The following is a 25,174-nucleotide window of genomic DNA, read 5'->3' as shown; positions in this document are numbered from 1 at the left end:
TCGTGCGGTGATTGACATAGGACCACATACATCCGTGTGTATGAGCCCTAATAGGTCAGCAGCGCGCATTCCAACACCTTTGAAGGAAATCCGAGTCATCTTACCGATGAGACATGATTCACACGTGCCAAATGATTGAAAATCAAAGGCCGAGATAGCTCCATGTTTGATGAGCCGTTTTACGCGTTTCTCATTAATGTGTCCCATACAGCGGTGCCATAGATACGTTTGATCTTTGTCACCAACCTTTAACTTTTTATTCATTACGTGTAATATTTCCGAGGTCGATCTAAAACATAAATTCCGTTCATGGAAACCGCCTTGTCAGAATCATATCGTGTAATGAGAAAATGAAAGCATTGTTTTCTATTACAAATGAAAAACCAAGTTTATCAAGCGCGAAACCGAAATAATGTTTTTGGAAAGACTAGGAACATAATAGCAATCATATAATGATAACTCAAATCCGCTTGGAAGTCGGATCACATATGTCCCCTTTGAGATGGCAGCCACTCTTGCTCCATTCCCAACACGCAGGTCCACCTCACCCTTTACGAGGGGTTCGATGTTTCGGAGCCCCTGCACATGATTACACAGATGAGAACCACAACCAGTATCAAGTACCCAAGTTCCGTAACTTGCGTGGTTAATCTCAATCATATGAATAAAAGTAGAAGAGAGAGAAGACATACCAACAGGTTTAACACGACCTGCCTTTAAGTCCTCATGATAAACAGGACATGTGCGTCTCCAATGCCCAGTCTTGTGGCAATGATGGCATTCCATGTTTTCACTCTTGCTCTTTGTCATGCCGATGAGTTACTCGCCTCACCAGGACCACTCTTCCCCGAACCCGACTTCTTGAACTTCGCCTTACCTCTTCGTTAGGTTTGCCGGAGCTTTGCCCTTACCTTTTCCTTTGTTTGACACAACGAGAACATCCTGTTTCGAACTCCCACTGAACTTCATGTCCTTCTCGGTGCGTACGAGGAGGGAGTGCAATTCATGGGGAGTTTTCTTCAAATCATTCATATAGTAATTCGCTCTGAATTGCGAATAACCATCGTGGAGTGAGTGAAGAATACGGTCGATACCAATATTCTCGCCGATGTTACGCTAAAGGTCTCCAGCTTTCTCGACATTCTCAATCATGCTGAGAATGTGTGGGCTAACCGGTTGGCCCTTCTGGAGTCTCGCATCAAAGAAGCGAGTGGTATGCTCATAGGTCACGATTCTCGGTGCTTTCGAGAATTCCTTAGTGAGCGTGGTGAAAATCTTGTTTGCACCATGGGCTATGAAGCGTTTCTGCAAATTGGGTTCCATTGCAAAAATAAGTACGTTCTTTACCGCACCCGCTTCTAAAGCGAAATCGTTATACTTGTCGATCTCGTTTATTCCGGCCGTGGGGCCTGGGTTTAACGGCATGGGCTCAAGCGGATATCCGAGCTTTCCGTCGGCGGCAAAGGCATTCCGTAATGCCGCCTCCCGAGTCCGCGAAGTTGGATCCGTCATTCTTCGATCCGAGTAGACCGATTCATCGACTCATGAAGATCCTAAGCCAGGACTCACGGTCCAATGTGGCACTTGGCATTGGGTTATCACTTGAACCAGCCATTTGTTGTTTAGCAGTTTAATACGTGATCTACACTGAAAAAGAAGAAAAACAAAACGAAATAAGCAACTCATCGAGGTGATTTAAGTCTATTTTAAAATTCATTTTAAACATGTAGACTCTTGCACTTGCATAATTGATCTCCCTCAAGAATGATACAAGTGATCCCAAGACTCAATTTCAGTAAATTGATAAGCCAACTGTTTAGCTAATTCTTCCGGAAGAACTCTTGGTCGATAGATTTCTGTAAATCCTATCTATAGTCCACCATGATCACAGGATCGTACGAGTGACCATAGTGTTGAGATAAAATAGGTCAATTGGTTCCAACTTACCCGACGTAGAAGGGGTCATAGTATGCCTACCGACGAAGAAGGGACTCATTGGAGTTTGACCTATAAAGACCGTTCTCAATTTTAGTTTATACGAGGAAGATCCCATCAACTAAATTATAATTCATTTTAAGTGAACGAATAACTAGCGTCTGTCGTGAATGAATTTATTTGGATGATGGCTTAAAACGTGTGACATGAGAATGTCAATGAAAACTAACTCGTGACCTCTATATGTGTCAGTTTTCATGCAATAATTAGGTGGTTTGGTTTTTAGGCGGAAAATGATGCAAATAATCGTTGCGAAAAATAAATAAAGGAATGCAATACGTAAATAAAAATTTCCTAGTGTGGCCTATCCTAGTATAAGAACAAAATACAACTTTGGAATCCACCGTTGGACCCGAAAAGCTTGTCTTGATGTTCCATCTTGATCCAAGTAGCGGGAGTGAGCATCTGGTCTCCATCTTTGGTCTTCTCAAAAATTACAAATTTATAATTACAAAATATAAACCTATTTACATTCTAATTAAAACTGTAATTACAAGTGAAAAATCCAAAACGGAGATGCGAGATCTCAAAATACAACCAAGACCGTGTTCCATCATTACGGTAACACGTTCTACTAAGGCCACACTAAGTTACAATCAATTGTAAAAATTAAATACGTAATAAAAAGGCATTCACGGCATTCATAAAATTAACGATAAATGAAAATGCATCAACTAAAAACAAATTCATTCGTGACATAATTCCGTAATTATGTTAAATTTATCCAAACCACCTTTTAACGATTAAAATTCATGTGATAAAACCGCTTCTATCATTTAATTTTAATCCATTACAATCCGTCATTTTAAAGACGCTTTAAAACAACTATATGGTACGTGAGTGAATCAATTCACTATTAAGCGAGTGTACTATATCCGTATAAAGTACATATCTAAGCCAAAAGAAAATTTAAATCAAAAGAAACAAATTTTCAAAGCTGTTAAAGACGAAATCCTTCGATCCAGGGACATTAGTGCTCGATCGAGGGACAAAAGGGCTCGATCGACTGAACTGCAAGTCGATCGAGGGGTATGCTAATCAGGGAGTACTCGATCGACTAACCTGGAGGTCGATCGAGTACCTATATCAGCAAATCTGCTCGATCGAGTACGAGGACAACTCGATCGAGCAGAGGGGTTTTGAAAGCAGGTCGATCGAGTACAACAGGGACTCGATCGAGCAAAAGGTTTTTAAAACAGGGTCGATCGAGTACAACAGGGACTCGATCGAGCAAAAACAAGACAGAACAGCACTCGATCGAGTAGAAATACGCTCGATCGAATGCTTATATGGCTGAAACTTCAAAACCCTCGTGAAACAGTTTGTCGAGACAAAATCAATTGCAATTTTGATCAAAAACGCTTCAAAACAAAATTTAACAATTGACAAAAACATGACATGTTGCTATAATCTCTGTATAAAATAACAACATGTAAAAACAACATGTAATTTGAAACAAAACAGCCGTGTAAAACATGGCACGGTTTGGTTTTCGCGACAAAACAACAACAAGAGCAACCGTGTAAACAAGACACGGTTCCCAAAGCAACCAAAGACGCAGCAATAAAAAAAATTTCTGCCGAGTAAAAAAAAATGGCTGCCGAGTGAAAAAATGTGAGCCGTGACATTTTTTTAACCATAATTCATCGTTTCAACAATCGTTTGATGAAAAACACATATAAAATTTTACGTGGCCTCGCTCTGATACCACTTGTGGGTTAATATCCGTATACTACCCTTTAATTGCAGGACTATAACGTAAAATTTACATGTGAATATAGTCATAAAACATAAAAACGATAAAAACGATAAGGAACAAGAAATAACCTCGGGTCCTTTAAATTGCGGCGTAAAGAACAGAAATCAAAGCAGATTTCCTCCTAATCGTTACACCCAAGACTTTGTCCGAGATATGCCCTTGTGCTAGAACAGTGTTCTCCGATTGCCTTGCAATATAGGGAGAACTGATGTGAGTTTTTTTGAGATGTGAGATCTCGGTTTCTACAGAGAAGAATGCTCTTCGAAACCCTAATTTTATTTCACTAATGATGATTAGGTCAACATCAAGGAGGAGGCTCTCCTTTTTGTTCTCCTAATTCGGCCAAGCCGAGTCCATGGGGAGGAAATGGGCTTTTCCATTTCCTCTTCTATTTGACTCGTAGTCCGAACCCTAATGGCTAAATGTATATGATGCGGTCTGATTATAAACTGTTATCGGTTATCGGAAATTAAGGCATCAGCTAATAATACGGGTTAGCTGAATTATTAATTCGTGTCCGACAAAAACAGTATTGTATAATTATATTCAATATACATTTAATTAAATATAAATCGTTTATATTTAATTTTACGAATTAACTGGTTAATTCGCCTTAGCCCATGATATTTAATCCGTATTAAATATAATATCTCAACATCACATATTTGACTAATTACTAGTCAAATAACTCGGACTAACTGGTTAGTCAATTTTGGCATCTACATGACAGTATTTTCATACCGTCACGTCTCTCGAACGTATCCTATAGGTGTGACTTTTAGGGACCAGTTGATCACCGCCATCTGTATGACAATAACGTCAAACTTATCTAGCAAGCCAACCGTTATTGATAAACGTGGATCAACTGATAATAATACCAAAGTATGCCCTTTGATCCTTTTAGAGGTTTATAAGTCCTTGCACTAACTGTTAAGGACACCAACCCCAACAGAAAGGACAAACAAAGTAAAACAGATAAAAAGCGTCGCCTCCCCGGCAACGGCGCCAAAATTTGATACGGTCGTTATGTACCAAAAATAAATACCTAAGTTACTACTAACAGAAGTCAGCGGTAAGTAGGGTCGATCTCCACAGGGAGGCTAAGTTGCTATCTATCTGTTTAATTCGGTCTGTCAGGGTGTCACAGAAATGGGGGGTTGATTTGATTTAACTAACTAGAGACTAAGCGAGGGAAATGAATAAGAAAAATTAACAATAGGAGAAGGGTAGTATGCTAAGAGTCGGTCCACCGTGGCAGCTATCAGATCTTATACTATCGGGAATACTAAGGCGATTAGACTATTGATATGAAGAGCTATGGTCGTCACCTTTCGGTCCTTAAACCGCCCTAGAGCGTAAACAGCTTAACTTTCGCCCTCACTGCAATACCCTATTGTAATTAAGCAAGCCTTCCCTTCCAATCTTTCGATCTAGGTCGGGGTTAACTAGATTTATGGTCTCCTGCATGCATTCATTCGACCGGATAACAATTAAATTGCCTAATACAATTCTTATCGCAGGGCTAATCTATTTAATACAATTAAAACATGCTACCACGGCTTCCCTAATCCTAACATACTACGGGGAATTTAGCTAGACATAGAATTAATAAGAGCAATAAATAAAGAGGGAGAGGGAATAATAACCATTAAATAAAAAGAGAGAAGGGAAGAAAGAATTACTGAATTAAAGAGATCCGGAAATGAACAGGAATAAAAGTAACAGTGTATAGAGAAAAGGGGAAGAGCAATGTCATCCTTCGATTGTTACAAATGACAACCTTTACTCCTATTTATAAGAAAATAGGAATAGGATTAAACCTAATGACGGAATTAGAGCTTAAAAGCCCAACCCGTCAGCATAGCCACTCGATCGACCAACTAAATCACTCGATCGAGTGAACTTGACTCAAAAACAGCTCGATCGACCTAGAATAGTGCTCGATCGAGCAAGGCTATAAAGGAACTGGTCGATCGACTAAGCAAACAACTCGATCGACTGATTATTGCACCTAGAGCTACTCGATCGAGTGGTAAACTACTCGATCAAGTGGATATTGACTTCAGCAGCTTATAATTCTCGTTAGTTTGCCTTTGACTTGTCCTTTTAGCGCCCAAAACACCTTCACGCATCCCAAGACAGCAATATTTCCCGCTCCAAATCTACTCTTTCTCCAAATGCATGCTAACGGACGGTAAATAGCTTGATTCCGCTACTTTCTGGTTCATTCCTGCAAATAAGACAAAATAACCCAAAGTAGCATATTCGGGGCATTTCGTAGCATAAAACCACGATAAAAGCATAGAAATACGTGCATAAAATAGGCTAAAAGAACTATATAAAATGCACGTATCAAATCTCCCCAAACCAAACCTTTACTCGTCCCCGAGTAAACTAAGATGCAACTAAAGGAATGGAAAAAGATAACTCAGAGCTAGCTACAAAATTTGATACGGTCGTTATGTACCAAAAATAAATACCTAAGTTACTACTAACAGAAGTCAGCGGTAAGTAGGGTCGATCTCCACAGGGAGGCTAAGTTGCTATCTATCTGTTTAATTCGGTCTGTCAGGGTGTCACAGAAATGGGGGGTTGATTTGATTTAACTAACTAGAGACTAAGCGAGGGAAATGAATAAGAAAAATTAACAATAGGAGAAGGGTAGTATGCTAAGAGTCGGTCCACCGTGGCAGCTATCAGATCTTATACTATCGGGAATACTAAGGCGATTAGACTATTGATAAGAAGAGCTATGGTCGTCACCTTTCGGTCCTTAAACCGCCCTAGAGCGTAAACAGCTTAACTTTTGCCCTCACTGCAATACCCTATTGTAATTAAGCAAGCCTTCCCTTCCAATCTTTCGATCTAGGTCGGGGTTAACTAGATTTATGGTCTCCTGCATGCATTCATTCGACCGGATAACAATTAAATTGCCTAATACAATTCTTATCGCAGGGCTAATCTATTTAATACAATTAAAACATGCTACCACGGCTTCCCTAATCCTAACATACTACGGGGAATTTAGCTAGACATAGAATTAATAAGAGCAATAAATAAAGAGGGAGAGGGAATAATAACCATTAAATAAAAAGAGAGAAGGGAAGAAAGAATTACTGAATTAAAGAGATCCGGAAATGAACAGGAATAAAAGTAACAGTGTATAGAGAAAAGGGGAAGAGCAATGTCATCCTTCGATTGTTACAAATGACAACCTTTACTCCTATTTATAAGAAAATAGGAATAGGATTAAACCTAATGACGGAATTAGAGCTTAAAAGCCCAACCCGTCAGCATAGCCACTCGATCGACAAACTAAATCACTCGATCGAGTGAACTTGACTCAAAAACAGCTCGATCGACCTAGAATAGTGCTCGATCGAGCAAGGCTATAAAGGAACTGGTCGATCGACTAAGCAAACAACTCGATCGACTGATTATTGCACCTAGAGCTACTCGATCGAGTGGTAAACTACTCGATCAAGTGGATATTGACTTCAGCAGCTTATAATTCTCGTTAGTTTGCCTTTGACTTGTCCTTTTAGCGCCCAAAACACCTTCACGCATCCCAAGACAAAGAATATTTCCCGCTCCAAATCTACTCTTTCTCCAAATGCATGCTAACGGACGGTAAATAGCTTGATTCCGCTACTTTCTGGTTCATTCCTGCAAATAAGACAAAATAACCCAAAGTAGCATATTCGGGGCATTTCGTAGCATAAAACCACGATAAAAGCATAGAAATACGTGCATAAAATAGGCTAAAAGGACTATATAAAATGCACGTATCAAATCTCCCCAAACCAAACCTTTACTCGTCCCCGAGTAAACTAAGATGCAACTAAAGGAACGGAAAAAGATAACTCAGAGCTAGCTACAAATGCCCACTTAAACCAATTTAATGCAAGCAAACTAACACCTATAGCTAAACAGTCAAATGCAAACGAGTTATAAGATGTTTATAATAAAGCTGAACCGTCGACCTTGCAAGACCTTTAACAATGGACTATCACGGGTCACTCTTCTCTCATGAAGCAAAGGGTGAACAGATATATGTAAGAGAGAAGGAGAAAAATAGTCGCTCACCTAGACTACGACCCACATAACATGCATGCAACTAATATGATAGACAATTCTAACTACCGTACACACATTCCAACCAAACAAGGTCCCGCACACGCCCGAGGGCTTACAAAAATATGGTAAAGTGAGGCAATGGGTAAGAAAAGGCAAAACATTTATGGGGATGTGGAGGTATAGGTGATCAAGCTAGTACCTAAACAAAACCATATGAAACATATCCATTTCCAACTCAATTATGAATTTAAGCACATGCCCTTCATTTGGCACAAAACTCACCAAACCCAACTAGAAATACTCCTCAATTAATGTAAGATAGAACATAGGAGCAGAAACCGATTCAACAACTAACCATCTTTTTTTCATAATTTTTTTTTTTTTTATTCCTTTTTTTTTCTTCGGTTTCTTTCTTCACACATTCGAATTCTTTTTTTCATTTTTCATTTCTGTTTTTTTTTTCTTTTTCACGTCTTCTCATCAACCGCCTTCCTTCATCAATTACCAACTCCAAGTCAACAGAATACGCGCCAACATTTGATACAATAGACAATATACCGCAGAACAATCTAAACTAGCTTGACAAGGCAGGCTAAATTTGGAATGTAGTTAAGGGTCAACAGGCAAATTTGGCTAATGTGGAGTTAAATGGGTAAAAATGAAAGGCAAGGGAAATGTAAGCACCTCCCTGCATGTGACATCAACCACTAACCCGAATGTATGACGGCAAAAAGCGATTGAATTTCATAAACGTGCAAATTGATGATACATGTTATGCAAGGAGTAACTACTCACAATCCTACATGAAACTTGTCACAAATGACACCAGTTTATAAGGCTCTAATTCCTTAGAAATTATAAGTAGGTTGCCAAAATTTCAGGTCAAGTCTATTTGTTCAGCTAAATTAAACATTAACTCGTAGATATGCAATAAGACAAAACTAAAAGATAACAGTTCAGTGCAAGGCTTAAGCAAAAAGACAGTTGCAGTGCAATTTCATCACGGAAATCGACCGTTCCGACTCAACCTATATGCAAAAATAAACATGAAATTTTTTTTTTTTTAATTTTTAACAATTTTTTTAATTTTTATGGGATTTTTGGATTTTATGAAAATAAACAATGATGCAAACATAAATTAAATGTGATAACTGAAACGCAATAAAAACAATATGCAGACACAGGTATAGATGCATAACCTCCCCAAACCAAACCGTACAATGCCCCCATTGTACCAAAACATGGAAAGGAAATGCAAACTGAAGGAGAAAGAGTGTAAATACGGAAAACTCACAAGATGCGCAAATAAGGGGACCTCCCCAAACCGACCATGAAATGGGAGGTTGCTAAGGCCCGTAAAACCGTCTCAGGAAGCTAATCCAAGTCAAATATACTCGATATCCGTCCAACAGTGGTCGATCGAGTAAATGGGCATCCAAAAACTGCTCGATCGACTGGAATAGTGGTCGATCGAGTGGATTTCTTCCTGCAGGCACTCGATCGAAAGGAATGGTAGCTCGATCGAGAGGATTTCTCATAAAAAGTACTCGATCGAGCGGAAAAACCACTCGATCGAGCGATCCTCAGCGTGTACCTGCAAAACAATATGAAAAACAGCCCGCAACTGACAAAAACAAGCATACTGAGATAGTCTATGGTATAAAACCATTTATTACAACTGAAATTAAATAAAGTGCAAAATAAAATCTCCGGGTTGCCTCCCGGGTAGCGCTAGTTTCAGTCAGGTCCCAGCTCGACCTTCTTTTTCTTCGAGCCTCTATAATTAATCACAATCAAAACAGCTCAAAGCGCGCAGCATTAAATCATAAACTTGCGCATGTGCTACACAATAGCATAAGTAGCACCAAAGTGGAATCAAGAGATAGGAAATGAAATTAAACAACCGTTTGAGTCTAACAAATTTCCTATGTGAGCTCCTAGATTTATCCACATAATAAAGGAGCGCGGAGCAATCACAATATATAAGGGTCCCGATTCAGATTAGCAATTTTGAGATGACATGTACGGTGAGAAGTTGCTAATGTAAACGTCCACATATGAGAGGGTGCAGCATTAAAAGAAGGAGCATAAATTAAACGAGGCAACATACTGTTAAAACAAACAATAATGAAATTATCGCTTACTACCTCGGGTTGGTCGCTCTCAACGACGGAATCACCGACAAAGGAATGCATTACCTCATCCGTGCTAGGAGCAATTACCGTCTCACCGCTTCTTCATCAACCTCCTCGAGTCCATCCCGTAAATCGCACTTCAAGTGTATCCGACTTGGCGTGAATAAGGGAGGTTCACCGTAACCTTCATCATCGTCAAACTCGTCATCCAATATGAACCCAAGTGACGGAGTTAAGCTCCCAATGGCCAAATCGATCGAGCGGTACTCACTCGATCGACCACCTTCCTCCCGCATCTCACTCGATCGAGTAACAAAATCGCTCGATCGAGCACTTTCCTCGTGCATGTCACTCGATCGAGAGGAGATATTACTCGATCGAGGACTTTCTTTCTCGTACGCTGATATCCTTGCAGGCACTCGAAATACGACGTAAAAATCGTCATCCGAAATATAGAAATCATTTTCAAAGATTGGGCATCGCGGGTTCTTCATGGGAAAAACCGCTCTTGGTCAAGCACACCTCTTTTGGTTGCCGAGAAACCAACCCACTGTTAACCGAGCAATTTCGATCGCAACTCAAAGAATTTCGTGACTTGAGCACCCATATGTCTATCGAATTCCGAACTAAGGATCTCACTCCGCGATTTCTTTTTTTCTCGTATATCATGAGGATCTTGTTGCGGTGGCCATTGATGCGGTGGATGTGGTGGCACAACTACGGCTGCATTGTGCTCAAGCGACCACATCCCCAAGACTTCTTCCTTTCCCAACTAGCGGGTGGCTCGGCCTGGGCTTCAAACCGAGCAATTAGTCGGGAGACGGATGTCATCTTGGCAAGAGGGATCGAAGGTACTCAAGCCTTCCCTTCGATAATCTCCCTCGCAGCTCTGTCTAATAAACCCGTAAGCCTATCAAAACAAAGACTAAAGAAAAAGATAAGAACAGCCTCAAGGCACTTAGTCTTCCCTTGAGGCGAAAGGACAAACAAAGTAAAACAGATAAAAAGCGTCGCCTCCCCGGCAACGGCGCCAAAATTTGATACGGTCGTTATGTACCAAAAATAAATACCTAAGTTACTACTAACGAAGTCGAGCGGTAAGTAGGGTCGATCTCCACAGGGAGGCTAAGTTGCTATCTATCTATCTGTTTAATTCGGTCCGTCGGGGTGTCACGAAATGGGGGTTGATTTGATTTAACTAACTAGAGACTAAGCGAGGGAAATGAATAAGAAAAATTAACAATAGGAGAAGGGTAGTATGCTAAGAGTCGGTCCACCGTGGCAGCTATCAGATCTTATACTATCGGGAATACTAAGGCGATTAGACTATTGATAAGAAGAGCTATGGTCGTCACCTTTCGGTCCTTAAACCGCCCTAGAGCGTAAACAGCTTAACTTTCGCCCTCACTGCAATACCCTATTGTAATTAAGCAAGCCTTCCCTTCCAATCTTTCGATCTAGGTCGGGGTTAACTAGATTTATGGTCTCCTGCATGCATTCATTCGACCGGATAACAATTAAATTGCCTAATACAATTCTTATCGCAGGGCTAATCTATTTAATACAATTAAAACATGCTACCACGGCTTCCCTAATCCTAACATACTACGGGGAATTTAGCTAGACATAGAATTAATAAGAGCAATAAATAAAGAGGGAGAGGGAATAATAAACATTAAATAAAAAGAGAGAAGGGAAGAAAGAATTACTGAATTAAATAGATCCGGAAATGAACAGGAATAAAAGTAACAGTGTATAGAGAAAAGGGGAAGAGCAATGTCATCCTTCGATTGTTACAAATGACAACCTTTACTCCTATTTATAAGAAAATAGGAATAGGATTAAACCTAATGACGGAATTAGAGCTTAAAAGCCCAACCCGTCAGCATAGCCACTCGATCGACCAACTAAATCACTCGATCGAGTGAACTTGACTCAAAAACAGCTCGATCGACCTAGAATAGTGCTCGTATTTCTATTTCAGCACGTATTTCTATGCACGTCTTCGAACTCTCGCACCACAGATATCTCAGAAGCTGTCGGCGGCTCTACTCGGTGGTCTCTCACATAACAGAGAATCAAGGGACACTTATTCCTCAAATATGACTTTAAAGTCATCACAGCTATGAACCTACACTTAGGCTTTACCACAAACCCTCTATAGGACACCCTAACACCCTTGGGACCCTTTAAGGACACTCTCTTTTGCCGACAATCTATCCTGGCATCATACTTACCCAGCCAATCCATCCCGACAATCACCTCGAACCCATCTATAAGAAACTCTAACAGGTATACTGGTAAATCTACCCCTTCAACTACCATAGATACTCCCTTATACAACTTGAGACACGACACAGACTCTCACGAAGGTATGAACACGTCATCTTTAACAACCTCAAACTTTTCTAAACCCATAGATACAACATGACTCTTAGACACAAAAGAGTGTGTAGCCCCTGAATTAAACAAAACAAAGGACGGTACGTTATGAACAAGAAAGGTACCAGTAACTACACGAGCATCATCCTGTGCTTCCTGCTTGTCCATCATGAAAAGCTTCCCACTGTTTTTCTGTCCTCCACCCTGAACTGAAGCATTGGAGGTACTTGGCTTGGCTGCCGAATCCTGGGTGGTGCTGTTGTTCTGGCGCTGATATGATCCACTACCATCGCGGTTGTAACCGCCCTGGTTGCCCTGTCCACCTCTGTTGCCCCATGAACCTCCCGGTCGGTTACTAGCAAAACTCTGAGTTGGCCCCTGAGAAAAATTCCCTGGCCGAGCTCCTGAACCAGTGCCGGGCTTGTAGCTCGTGCATTCCCGTCTTTTGTGGCCTATCCCACCACAGTAGAAGCATCTAAGGTTGGAGTTGTCACTCACACTCCGACCTCCATTCTTTCCCCAGCCACGAGATCCTCCCGAGACACCAGCTCCACCAGAAAAAGCCTTGGCATGGTTGAAGTTCCCTTTCTTGTTGGCCGACTGACTGTTGCTTCCACTGTAACCCTTCCTCTTTTCCGCAGCAGTCCTCTCATCGATCTCTCTTAAGAGATCTACCATTCTCTCAGCTTGACCCGCTCTCAGATACACTTCCTTGAGGTCAGTAGCAACCCCGGCTGGCATACGACTCACGATCTTAGCAGATAAACCCCTCTTAAAACGGAGAGCCAAACCTCTCTGTCCTAGCTACATATCCTCAACGTAACGAGATAGCTCCAGGAACCGATGATAGTAGTCCGTGACTGTCATCTTCTCAGTCATGGTAAAGGAATCAAAGTCGGATCTCATCTTGTGTCGGATATGCTCCGGCACAAACTGCTCCCTCATAGCACTCTTCAACTCAGACTAAGGAATAGCTCCTTCAGCCTGGTAAAAAGCTCTAGCATCTTCCTTGACGTTTTGCCACCAAACTGCAGCTTCACCTCTTAGGTAGTACACTACCTACTCGACGATCATGTCTTCGGGGCACTTAACCATTTCCATGAGAGCTTTGATCTCACGGTGCCACTTCTCGAGTAGCTTTGGTTCACCTACCCCATCATATGTGGGAGGGTTGAAGCGAGCAATGATGATGCTGAGCTGAGTAGCATCCATCGACTTCTCATTCCCCTTTCCCACATTTTTGAGAGCTTCAAGGAGAGCCTCTTGTTGCTCAATCATGCGAGCAACCTCATCAAGAGTCATCTCCGAAGCTTGGATCTGCGCGGGAGTTCTTTTGGGCTGCATTTTGAGCTGACAAGAAATAAGGAAACGTAATCACAAAAGCCTACGGCTCAAAACGTAACAATATTCCGCCAAAGGAACACTCGGCCGAGTATACAACCATACTCGGTCGAGTATCCTAGATACTCGGTCGAGTATTCGACTCCAGAAGCAAACGTCAAAAACTCAGAAACAACACTCGGTCGAGTAAAACAACACTCGGCCGAGTAGTCACTACTCGGTCGAGTATACGTACTTACTCGGTCGAGTTATCATATATAGTAGCCACTGCTACTCACTGCCAAACAACACTCGGTCGAGTGCTTGGTTACTCGGCCGAGTGCTCCCTACTCGGTCGAGTACCTGCCCTGCTCGGCCGAGTAACACTATAGACGGGTATACAGTATAAAGTTCTCTATCATGCTCACTATTCCCGCAGTAAACACATAACATCAAGAACTTAAATGCCACGTTATAATCATACCAACATACAATTCATGCATATTCTAAATCCAACATAATAAACATTCACAAACCCGTCACCTACACCATTTCTCCAATCACCGCACTTACAAATTTCAACACATACCCTTTCAACTATCAACTATTACTAACATGCATCTTCACATACATGTACATACAAAACCCAACACTCATCACACTTCCCCCATGTTACCGACTCGAGTTAATGAGGGCCAATTTGCGACTCCGGGACGTCTCCCGAATCTTTGCGGTAGCTCCAAACAACTCTCCCCGGGTTCATTTTTATTTAGACTCCCTAAGTTCATTAAATTCATTTGTTTAGGTGCCGGAATCTTCGGCTCTGATACCACTTTGTAACACCTCCTCATACCAAGGTGCCTTACCAGGACCACCCTACCATGAAAGTGTGTTACCATCTCGGTTGCCCGAGGTTAGTACATATCAAAAGCGTCTGAACTGAGCACATTTATTAAAGTACTGTAAAGTATAAAGTTTACATCAACCAAATCTAAAAACTGATTCAACTAAATACAACTCCAATGTCTAACAATAAAAGAAATCAACTAAGACTCAGACGATGATACTATGACTGGTGATGACAATACTCCCATGACTGTCCCCAAGCTCATCACAAGCAATACCTGTCAAGCCTGCTCACCATCCCCGAATGGATCACCGCAGATTCCACAAACAACAACGGGGTCAGTATTACTCAATCAATATCAGACAAACAAACGAAGTAATCAACTGATCATCGCCCAATCCCAATCTTTCATTCTCACACTGTAACCGACTACACATCAAAGTGTACAGCCCTGCCAGATTACCCATCGCAACAGGTAATCCTCGTCGCCAGTGGGTGACCGCAGCCGATCCCACCTAGTCCAGCTCCTCAACGAGCGACAAACAATCCCTGTCCCTTAATGTGCACTTCCCCTCCCGTGGCGGGTTCCACGGAGGGCGAACTAGGGTGTGAAGCCACTCCCGCAAGTGACTCCACCACAATCACAATCACACGACATCACAGCCGTCACAACACCCTCACACCAACATCATCACAACAATCTCCATACTCCGATGATCAACAGATAACAATAGTCACACAACAAACATGTCTTAACAATGAATAGTAAACTGAGTAGGGAAACCCTACCTTAGCAATCAACAGTAGAATGAACTCGAACAATCAGAAAGGCTCCTCTACGAAGTCTTCTTCTATACAATAATCACATAACACAATTACACATTGCACAACCCCCATATTCCCGATTCCGTAAATGTACACAGTAACCCTAACGAATATGAATAACATTGAAATAGAACTTACCAACAGTAGAATGAGGAATTATACGCAAGAACTCCGAAGATTACACACACAACAACGCTATGGAATAATTAGGAAGTGATTAGGGAGAGATTAGGGTTAATGTAGAAATGATGAAGTTTGAAATGATGTTTAGAAACTGACGCGGGATATAAAAATAATCTTAAACACTCCCTAATCAAACCGTCAAAATAACACTTGCCAGACCGGATACTCGGTCGAGTAAAGTTATACTCGGCCGAGTATCCTCTACTCGGTCGCGTATTCACTATACTCGGCAGAACCAAAACAACCCACGACAATAGCACTACTCGGCCGAGTAGGCTCTACTCGGTCGAGTATTCACCAAAGAAAATCCGTAATATTACACTTCGTACTCTGTCTCATTGTTAGTAGCCTTAAATTCACAACGAACCTCTTGTGCTATCAGATCCCCATGTGGAGATCGCAAGACTAGGCCTACCCCTGCCCCCTTTGATTGGAGGCGCCATCAATATTCATCTACCATACTTCTGCTTCCTTATCCCCTTTGAGGGTTAGGATTTCATTTTCTGCTAGGTTTTGGATAGCTGGGCTGAAATCGGATACGAAATCTGCCAGTGCCTGTGACTTTATTGCTGTTCTTGGGTCATACCTAATGTCATACCCACTGAGGTGTACGAAATCTGCCAGTGCCTGTGACTTTATTTCGACATTCTGCCTGACAACTTAGATTTTCTCATTATAGATTTTAGCGGGTAGTTAGTCACAACATGTATGGTGTGGGACTCAAAGTAAGGGCGTAGTTTGTAAGATGCAATCACAAGTGCAAGTACCAGTTTTTCAAGAGATGTGTATCTGGTCTCTGCTGGCAGCAAAGACTCTCTTATGTAGTAGACTTGTTGTTGCTCTTCATCCTGTTCCCTAACTAGGACCGCGCTTACTGCCACCTCCGTGACGGCTAAGTAGAGGAACAACGGTTCTCCCTGTTCTGGTTTCGATAGTAATGGCGGGGTGCTGAGGTAGTGCTTCAGCTCCCTGAATTCTTGCTCATGTTCTGCGGTCCATTCGAACCTCTGGCTCTTCCTTAATATGTCGTAGAACAACATGCATTTGTCTGAGGATCTCCAGATGAATCTGCTCAAAGATGCTACCTTTCCTACTAACCGTTGCACATCTTTTGACTTTTCTAGTGACTCTATTTGTAGCACTGCCTTAATTTTTTCCGTGCTGGTTTCTATTCCCCTTTGAGTCACAATGATACCCAAGAATTTTCCGGATGATACTCTAAAGGTGCATTTGGAGGGGTTCAGCTTCATTTTGTATTCCTTGAATGTGCTGAAAGTTCCTGCCAGATGTCGCATGTGATCCTTGGCCTTCTCCGACTTTACTACCATATCATCAATGTATACCTCCATGGTTCTTCCTATTTGTTCTTTGAACATCCGGTTGACCAATGTTTGATACGTAGACCCTGCATTCTTCAGGCCGAAGGGCATAACGTTGTAGCAGTATATGGCCCTCTCCGACATAAATGCTGTCTTCTCTTGATCTGCTGGATCCATTTTTATTTGGTTGTATCCACTCCAGGCATCCAAGAATGTTAACATCTTATGTCCAGCTGTCGCGTCTACCATTGCGTCAATGTGGGGCAACGGGAAGGGATCTTTTGGACATGCTTTATTGAGGTCGGTGAAGCCCACGCATACTCTCCACTTTTCGTTCTTCTTGGACACCACTACCACGTTTGATAGCCATTTCGGGTACTTTACCTCTCTAATTTTGTTTGCTGCTAGTAGGCTATCCACTTCTTGATTGATCACTTTATTTCTCTCAGCTGCAAATTTCCTTCGTCTCTGCTGGATGGGCTTACATCCTGGGTCTATTATGAGCTTGCGCGTTATGATAGACGGGTCTATCCCTATCATGTCATCATAGGACCATGCGAAACAATCCATGTTGGCTTGCAGAAATTTGATTAAATGCTGCCTGAGGTCACATGTGCATCCTGCCCCTATTAACACCGTTCTTTCTGGGTGCAGCTTGTCTAGGTTGATCTGATCCAGCTCCTCGGCTGGGGGCTCAATGTACTCATTCTGGACGTGCTGCTTCTGTAATTGCTATGCTGGAGGATTGTCTGTGCACTTCAATGCCTTTTTATAACAACCTTTGACTTCCTCCTGATCTCCTCGTATCTTTTCTACTCCCAAGGGTGTGGGGAATTTCACACATTGATGATATGTTGAGGGGACTGCCTTCATTAGATACAGCCATGGTCTTCCAAGGATAACGTTGTAGGTAGATGGTCCATCTATCACCAAGTATCTTACTTGTTTATTGATTTCTCCTGCGTAGGTTGGGATCACGATCTCTCATAGTAAGTTAGCTGTCTCTCCACTAAATCCTACTAGTGAGATGGTCTTCTTCTGTAAGTCCTTCTTGCACCCCATATTTTTTATGGTTTTCAGTATGATTAGATTGACCGAGCTGCCAGTATCTACCAGAACCTTCCTTACCGTGCAATTAGCCATTGATAATGTTATGATAAGTGCATCATGATGTTCCTGGTTGTCGTGTATGTCTTCCTCGTCGAAGGTGACAGCAGGCAGATCGCTATGAAAAACTTTGTAGGAGGTTTCTGGTTTGTCCCCCTTAGTTTCAGTAGCTCATCTCTTGGCCGCCGAATATGTTAGTCCGCTTAGGTCTGAGCCGCCTATTATCACATTTATTATCTTGGTGCATGTGAGCTATGCCACGGGCTTCACAGAGCCCACCATATCCTGCTGCTTGCCCCCTCTTGGTAATAGGTGGCTCAGCTCTCCCTGCTCGTACATGCGTCTGATCTCCCTGCGCAAGGTGTAGCAATCCTCCGTGGTATGCCCGATGTCGCAATGGAACTCGCATTTTTTCTTATTGTCTTTTCGCCATGACTGTCCTTCTACTGGTGGCCTAGGCCACCTTAATCCATCTCTCATTTCTCTGAGTGCCTTTAGGATTTCTCCGACGAGAGTTGTGAATCCATATTCTGCCAGCATAGGGATTTGCTGATTCTCTTCTCTGTTGTCGATTCTGTTGACTCCTATACCATATGGCCTATATCTCTCCTCCTTCTTTCTAGTGGATTGTTTTCTGCTTGACTTCTCTATGGCCGACATGCTGGATACGCTCGGTGTGCTCGGTATGCTGGCTCTAGCTAGAACGTCTTCTTCCAGTCTTATTGCAGCTGCTGCCTTTTCTTGCACTGCTTCAAAACTATGACAGGGCTGCATAGTCAGCTGCTTATATAGGTCTGATTCGTGGTGTAAGCCCCTTCTGAATGCTTCCACCGCTGTTGACACATCACACTCCCGTACTGCCACCTTTTCGTTATTGAACCTGGTGTTGAGTTCCCCAATGGTTTAACTAGCGCCTTGAACGATCCGGTACAAATCGCCAGCGTGCTTTTGTGGCTTCCTACTACTTGCAAATTGCTGAGTGAATGTGTTTACCAGATCGACAAATGTGGATATCGACATGCTAGATAGACTTACGAGCCATCGAAGTGCTAGCCCCGACAGTGTAGATCCGAACTCCTTGCACATGCAGGCCTCCTTTACATGCCCAATGGCTGTTACTGTCATCATTTTTTGCTTGTATTGGCTTACGTGATCAAAGGGGTCCGTTGTGCCGCCAAAGAGAGTCATGTTTGGGTTGTTGAATCCTTTCGGCATGACGACAACTAATATTGCATCTACGAATGGCGAGTCAGCATAGCTGTCAGGCTCTGCCTTTTCAAGTGGAGGCGGCATCCCTGGGATCCTGCTCAACATCTCCCTTAGCTCTAGGTACTGCTTATTCGTTAGGCTTCCTGAGTCTGAGCTGCGGCCGTCTACTATCTGCTGATTCTAGACGTTGCTTCCGGGCCTGAGTTCCATAGGATACTGATGTGGTGTGTTATCTAATGGGGCTGATGCTACAAGCATCCCCTGAGGCCAGCTTACTTGCGGACTGCCTGCGGATCCTGCACCAGGTATCTTGTTAGTCATAACGAAGTTATTGGTTGGGACGTTACTTGGTACTATCTTTGTGCGGCTGGCAGGCTGCCAACTATCTGGTGTGATGTATCATAGTCCCTGTGGGACTATCCTTTCTCCTGCTGATACTGCTGTCAGATCCAATCTGGTCACCAGCTCGGCTGGAATCTGCCGTAGCTGGCTCCTGTTGCCTGATGCCCCCTGTATGACACTACAATGAAAACGCGGGATACCGACGGAAAAAATCAGGCCATACTGACGGCTTTTCCGTCGGTATTTGCATTTCCTGGCGGAAATTCCGTCAGGATCCAGGGCCAGCTTATTTCGTTAGTAAAAAACCTATCCTAACGGAATTTCCGTCGGTATTCACAAACACTGACGAATCACTGACGGGATAACCGTCCTTATTTCTAGCTGGCAAGTGACGGATAATCCGTCAGGAAATGGTAGTACTGACGGAATTTCCGTCACACAAGGACACTGACAGTTTTTTGACACTCAATTGAATCACGTAAAAAAGATGGAAGTGATGGAAATTCCGTCAGTTTTTTACATTACTGACGGAATAAGCTGACCCTGGTATTTTCTGAAATCCCATTAAAAAGATGGAAGTGACGGAATTTTCGTCAGTTTTTTTGTATTACTGACGGAATCTCCATCGGGTTTTTGGACACGTGGCAGTTCCTGGTTAATTCTGGAAAAATTAGGAAAAATAGGCAGTGACGGAAATTCCGTCGGTATTTTAGAATTACTGACGAAATTTCCGTCAGTTCTATTAAAAATCAAGGCTGGAAATAGCAGCCTGCTGCCCATCCACGATGCGTTTTTTGCATCGTTTCAAATACAGCCACGATGCCTATTTGCATCGTTTCAAATACAGCCACGATGCCTATTTGCATCATTTCAAATACAACCAAAACCTGCAAAACACATACAATCGTCGACCGCCAAGCAGGAAACCATTTTCACGTCGACCGCTATTGCGGGAATCAATACACAACAAAAGAGAATTGAACGCAAATTTTGTACATAAAAAGTCGGTCAAATTCATACATTGTCTTACTAATTAAACACAAATCACCAATGTTTTTTCATAGTCCATACTAGACGACAACACTAATCTAACCTAAAGGCTCTAACCTAAAGGCTCTAACGTAGAGGCTCAATAAAATTACCATCTCCAAACCCGTGTCCACCATCCGTAAAGTCATCCCGCCGATGTGGAGTAAATTGTGAACACGTGTTTGGGGGTTGAGATGCTTGCATATCAGCCCAAGCCTTTTGCATTGCCGCCATTTGTTCCGCCTGTTCATGAACGGTTCTTTCAAGAGCAATTCGAGCGGCTCGCTCATCATTCATTTGGGTGGAAAGCTGTGAAATCATGCTAGGAGCATAAGAGAAAGATCGTCGGCCAGCTTTGTTAGTAGGAAGATCATACCATATTTCGGTATAATAAGAAAACTCAATTACTTCATTTAGGGTTCCATATTAAAAAACCCTTCAGTTGAATTCACAGAAACCCCATTGCTTAACGTAGAATTCGAAACATCAACTCCCTCCTTAAAAGCTCGAAACTTATAGCCGTTGATGGAATACCGTCTCCAAGACTTCACCATGTTACTAGGACCCAATGCTAAAGCTATTATTAGATGATCCTTCAATCTATGAACCTATGAATAAAAAAAATGTTAATTAAGTTGTTATATTTTTTTCAATATCTAATAAGAAATCTATATGTGTAGTTCAATTTGAAAGAAAATGTATCATCACTTACTTGATTTCGGAACCATTTCGGAAAACTTTTGTCATGTGATGGCCAAACATCATCAAAGGATGTGACATCAGGAAAATTGATTTTGATATGTGTCTCAAATTCCCTATAAGTAGGGAAAGCATATTTTAGTTATGTATTACCTATAAATTCGATCTAATTTGATAATTAAAAAACAATTGAGTAATGATGAAGTATTAACTTACTTTTCATAAGTCTCTAAAAAATCTCCACAGTTCCTTAGCACATAAAAATGAGCTTCTTCATACTCTTTCTCAGTTAAGTACCTCTGTATACACATTTCCGGTTGTAGCCTCACCCCTTACTTAGATTTCAACTGGTCATCGAATTTACACCAACATCTAAGTCTTTTGCTTTTGTGTCAATGTGATCTTCGAAATAAAAAGAACAGAAATTTGAAATTTCCTCTAACAAAAACGCGTTGCATATTGAACCCTCCACCTGAGCTTTGTTGCCAATCTTTTTTTTTAAATGATTAAGAAATCTCTCAAATGGTCTTGTGGTTTGGATCGTAATTAATCCCTGCATAGAATTCAAAACTTGAACATTAGCACTGGTGTCAATCCACCAAGTAGAAAAAGATACATTAGTAAGATTTCATTCGAAATAACTTACAAAACCAATTGGGTTACCTTTCTTATCAAACCATGCTTTACGTTTAGCACAATCCACCAGCAAATGTCCAGGTTTCTTGCAGAATTTGCAAACATCATCTTTCTTTTTCTTATTTAATGGTTGATTAACATCATCAGATTTAGGTGATGCTCTCTTACAGGATGATTTATTCTTTTTGTCAACTCCTTGAACGAAATGAGCAACTTTAATGCCTCTCGAGCCTTACGTAGATACCTCTTGAACCAATTTATTAGTTAATTCATTTAGAGTCCACTTTTCCTTAATAGTGTTGTAATGAATTTTGAAAGGTTCATAATAAGAAGGTAAGCTAGTTAAGATAAATTGAACTAGAAAAGTATCATCCATAGTCAATCCCAAATTCTTAAGTTTGGCTGCAAGATTTATCATTTCAATGACATGACCACTCATTGTGCGAGAACCATCAAACTTCATAAGATCTGCCATAAGTTTCCCAGCAAGGGATTTTTTTGCAGTCTTAAACCGATCTTCAATGGCTTGCAAGTATTCTTTAGCACTCTCAGTTTTAGGCAGGGATGTCTTGATGTTCTTGTCAATTACAATTCGCAAACACATCATGCTAAGTCTGTTAGAACGATCCCAATAAAGGCGGAGTTTATTTTCATCAACAGTACTCTTATCAGTTAATGGCGCATGCTTATCCGTAATAAGAGCCTTGTCCAGTTCGAGTACTCCCAAGGAAAATTCAACTTGCTCTTTCCATTCTGAGTATTTAGTTCAATTAAGTTTGATTATAGACGTAGCATATGAATTAAGAGTTGGCGATACATTAACTGCAAACAGGATACAATAATTTAGTCATAAAACAACACATACAATTAAATTAAATTATATAATTTTGGGTTCTCCTGTGGGTAGTTACCTAATATTATATATAGACTTGATACCGTTTAACGGTTATCATAAAAACATAATTATAATAGAATAATTTTTCTTAATTATTGCTCAAATATATATAAATACTATTTCTCTGTAGACAAATAATATGTATTATTGCATTTGACCAATATTTATTATTTGCTTAAGATGAGAAAAAAAATGTAGGTTAATATGTTACATTTAGAATTTCTTAAAAAAAAATATATATAGTTATGTCGTATAACATACTAATACATTTAAAGTACATTATTTTAATGTCATAAAAAATTATTGTTAAAGTAAACATATTATTAATAAATGTTAATGTTAAATAATTACAAAAACATAAAATAATATTTATAACTATAAAAACAACGATAATAATAAAATAGATTGAACATTACTAATCGTCGACATTATTAAAATGTTACTGATAACATAATAATATAGGTAATATCATTTTAATTATTATTAACGTAATCACAATAATAAAATCGTTTTTAAACTTAAAATTGCGGAATTTAAATAATTATATGTTAACAAAATAGAGTTAATAATGAGTATATTATTCATACTGCACCAATTTATGTAACTCCTTTTAATGGATAATCATGCATTCTAAATCTTGCTCTAATACCACATGTTAAATATTTAAGTTGTAACATGAAACCTACGATCTTGAGTTACATAATTATCACAAATCTAATTTTATTGTTAATCATATTAGAACAAACCTCTAGACAACATGATGATAATAAGCTTTGTTGAATAATAAACCCTTAGTGGAGAAATGAGGTTTCTCTCCCTTTGTCTATAAACCTTTAATGTATGTGTTGGTAATATTTTGTGATGATATTTGTGATGGGTAAAGGTCACTATCATCAATACTATATATTAAATCAAGAAACCAAGGGACTTCCATGTAATTAAAGAAAGTTATACAAATTAATTATACTACATAGTTTTAAATCAATAGCAGCGTGTGATGGACCCGATTAAGGGATCTCAATGCAAATATTATATAGTTTGGGTTAAAACTAAATTATATAGAAACTTGGTAATTTTCCTAAACATTTGTAAGAGACTAAAACATGGTTATTTTCCGTAAAATAAAGTAATTAATTAAGATGGTCAATTTCCTTAAAATAAAATAATTAATTAAGATGGTCAATTTCAAGGAGACTAAAAGAAAGGAGATGCTTGGTAATTTTCCTAAATATTTATAGAAGATTAGAAGATGGTCAATTTCCTTAAAATAAAATAATTAATTAGTATAAACATGCACACTTACGGTATTAATTATTATCATCATAAAATTATATATTAAATTTAAAATCCATATAATCTTGTTAAACTTTACAGTTTCTTAGATGTATAGAGATGTTAATTATTTAACATACAAAAGTATAATAAGTAGGTTATAAATAATTCAACTTACATTCCATAACATATAATATTTTATAATTCTTTCGATTTGATTTAATGCATATATGTATTATATTTATATAAATATGTACGTAATGCTACGGATTTATGAGCTGTTGGGAACTCTATCGCGTAAGGCTTATGATGAGTCATAATTATATACATATTTATGCCTCCCCTTAAGTTCTTTTGATATGATTTCGTGCTAGTTTATATCATTTACATGCCTTTTATGTTAGAATGTCGATACTTCCGCTTTTTGACGTTTAATGCAGGAATGATGCATTTGAGGAGCAAAGGAATGAAATGGGCATCGCAGAGTGGGCATGAAGGGATACACGAAGCATGGCACGAGAATCCATAAGAATGAAGGAAGAGAAGTTAAGAAGAAAACATGAAGAAAAGAGCTTCTTATTAATAGTGCCTACTTTGAAGAGCCATATCTTGAGTTCTACAACTGATTTTCAAGTGATTCCAACTGGAAAAGAAAGCGTATCTTCTTCGCTTTTCAACGCCGCAAAAATCGCTTGTTTTTGACAAGTAACGAAGAAATGGCGGCCGTTTGAAGTTTAGTGCGCGAAGCAGGAACTTGGTTCCTTGATCGAGTACAGTGAGGCTCGATCGAGGAACCAACCTAATCAACTAAAATTTGTAATGTCGAGAGTTGGGGGTTCATGAAATTTGGTGGCTCGATCGAGTAAGGCCAGGCTCGATCGAGGAAGTGGTGACTCGATCGAGGAACCTTTCAGTTTTCTATAATTCCCGCTACTTTCCTTAAGTCGGTTATCTATTGCTATAAATACCAAAACTCGTATCCTAGGTTATTTATGCTTTATTTTCTGTAGGTTTAGCATAGTTACTCAAAAAACTCTCTAAAATAGTTAGTTTAGTTTAGATTATTGTTTTTACTTCCGGATCAAAGCATTCCTTTATTACGGTATCAATCTTTCTTTAATAATTATTCTATCATTATTGTTC

At 40.3% G+C, this 25,174-nt stretch overlaps 1 protein-coding gene across 1 annotated transcript; it reads right to left on the bottom strand.

Annotated features, from left to right (window-relative positions):
• Positions 1–18,201: 18,201 nt before the first annotated feature.
• Positions 18,202–19,242, bottom strand: LOC141630788 (uncharacterized). Its single transcript, XM_074443543.1, has 2 exons — positions 18,881–19,242; positions 18,202–18,829 (listed from the first exon to the last, which is right to left on the bottom strand). The coding sequence occupies exons 1-2, from the start codon at positions 19,240–19,242 to the stop codon at positions 18,202–18,204; spliced, it is 990 nt and encodes a 329-aa protein (XP_074299644.1).
• Between the last annotated feature and the right edge of the window lie 5,932 nt (positions 19,243–25,174).

The sequence above is a fragment of the Silene latifolia genome, chromosome Y (assembly GCF_048544455.1).
Source record: "Silene latifolia isolate original U9 population chromosome Y, ASM4854445v1, whole genome shotgun sequence".
Classification (NCBI taxonomy): domain Eukaryota; kingdom Viridiplantae; phylum Streptophyta; class Magnoliopsida; order Caryophyllales; family Caryophyllaceae; genus Silene; species Silene latifolia.
The sequence above is the reverse complement of the archived record's forward strand: the minus strand, read 5'-3'. Positions and strand labels throughout refer to the sequence as shown.

Coding starts and splice junctions, on each gene's coding strand:
- LOC141630788 (XM_074443543.1), bottom strand. CDS start 19,242: ATGCCGCCTCCACTTGAAAAGGCAGAGCCTGACAGCTATGCTGACTCG. Junction 18,830..18,880: donor CAAAAGCACGCTGGCGATTT/GTACCGGATCGT, acceptor ACTCAACACCAG/GTTCAATAACGAAAAGGTGG.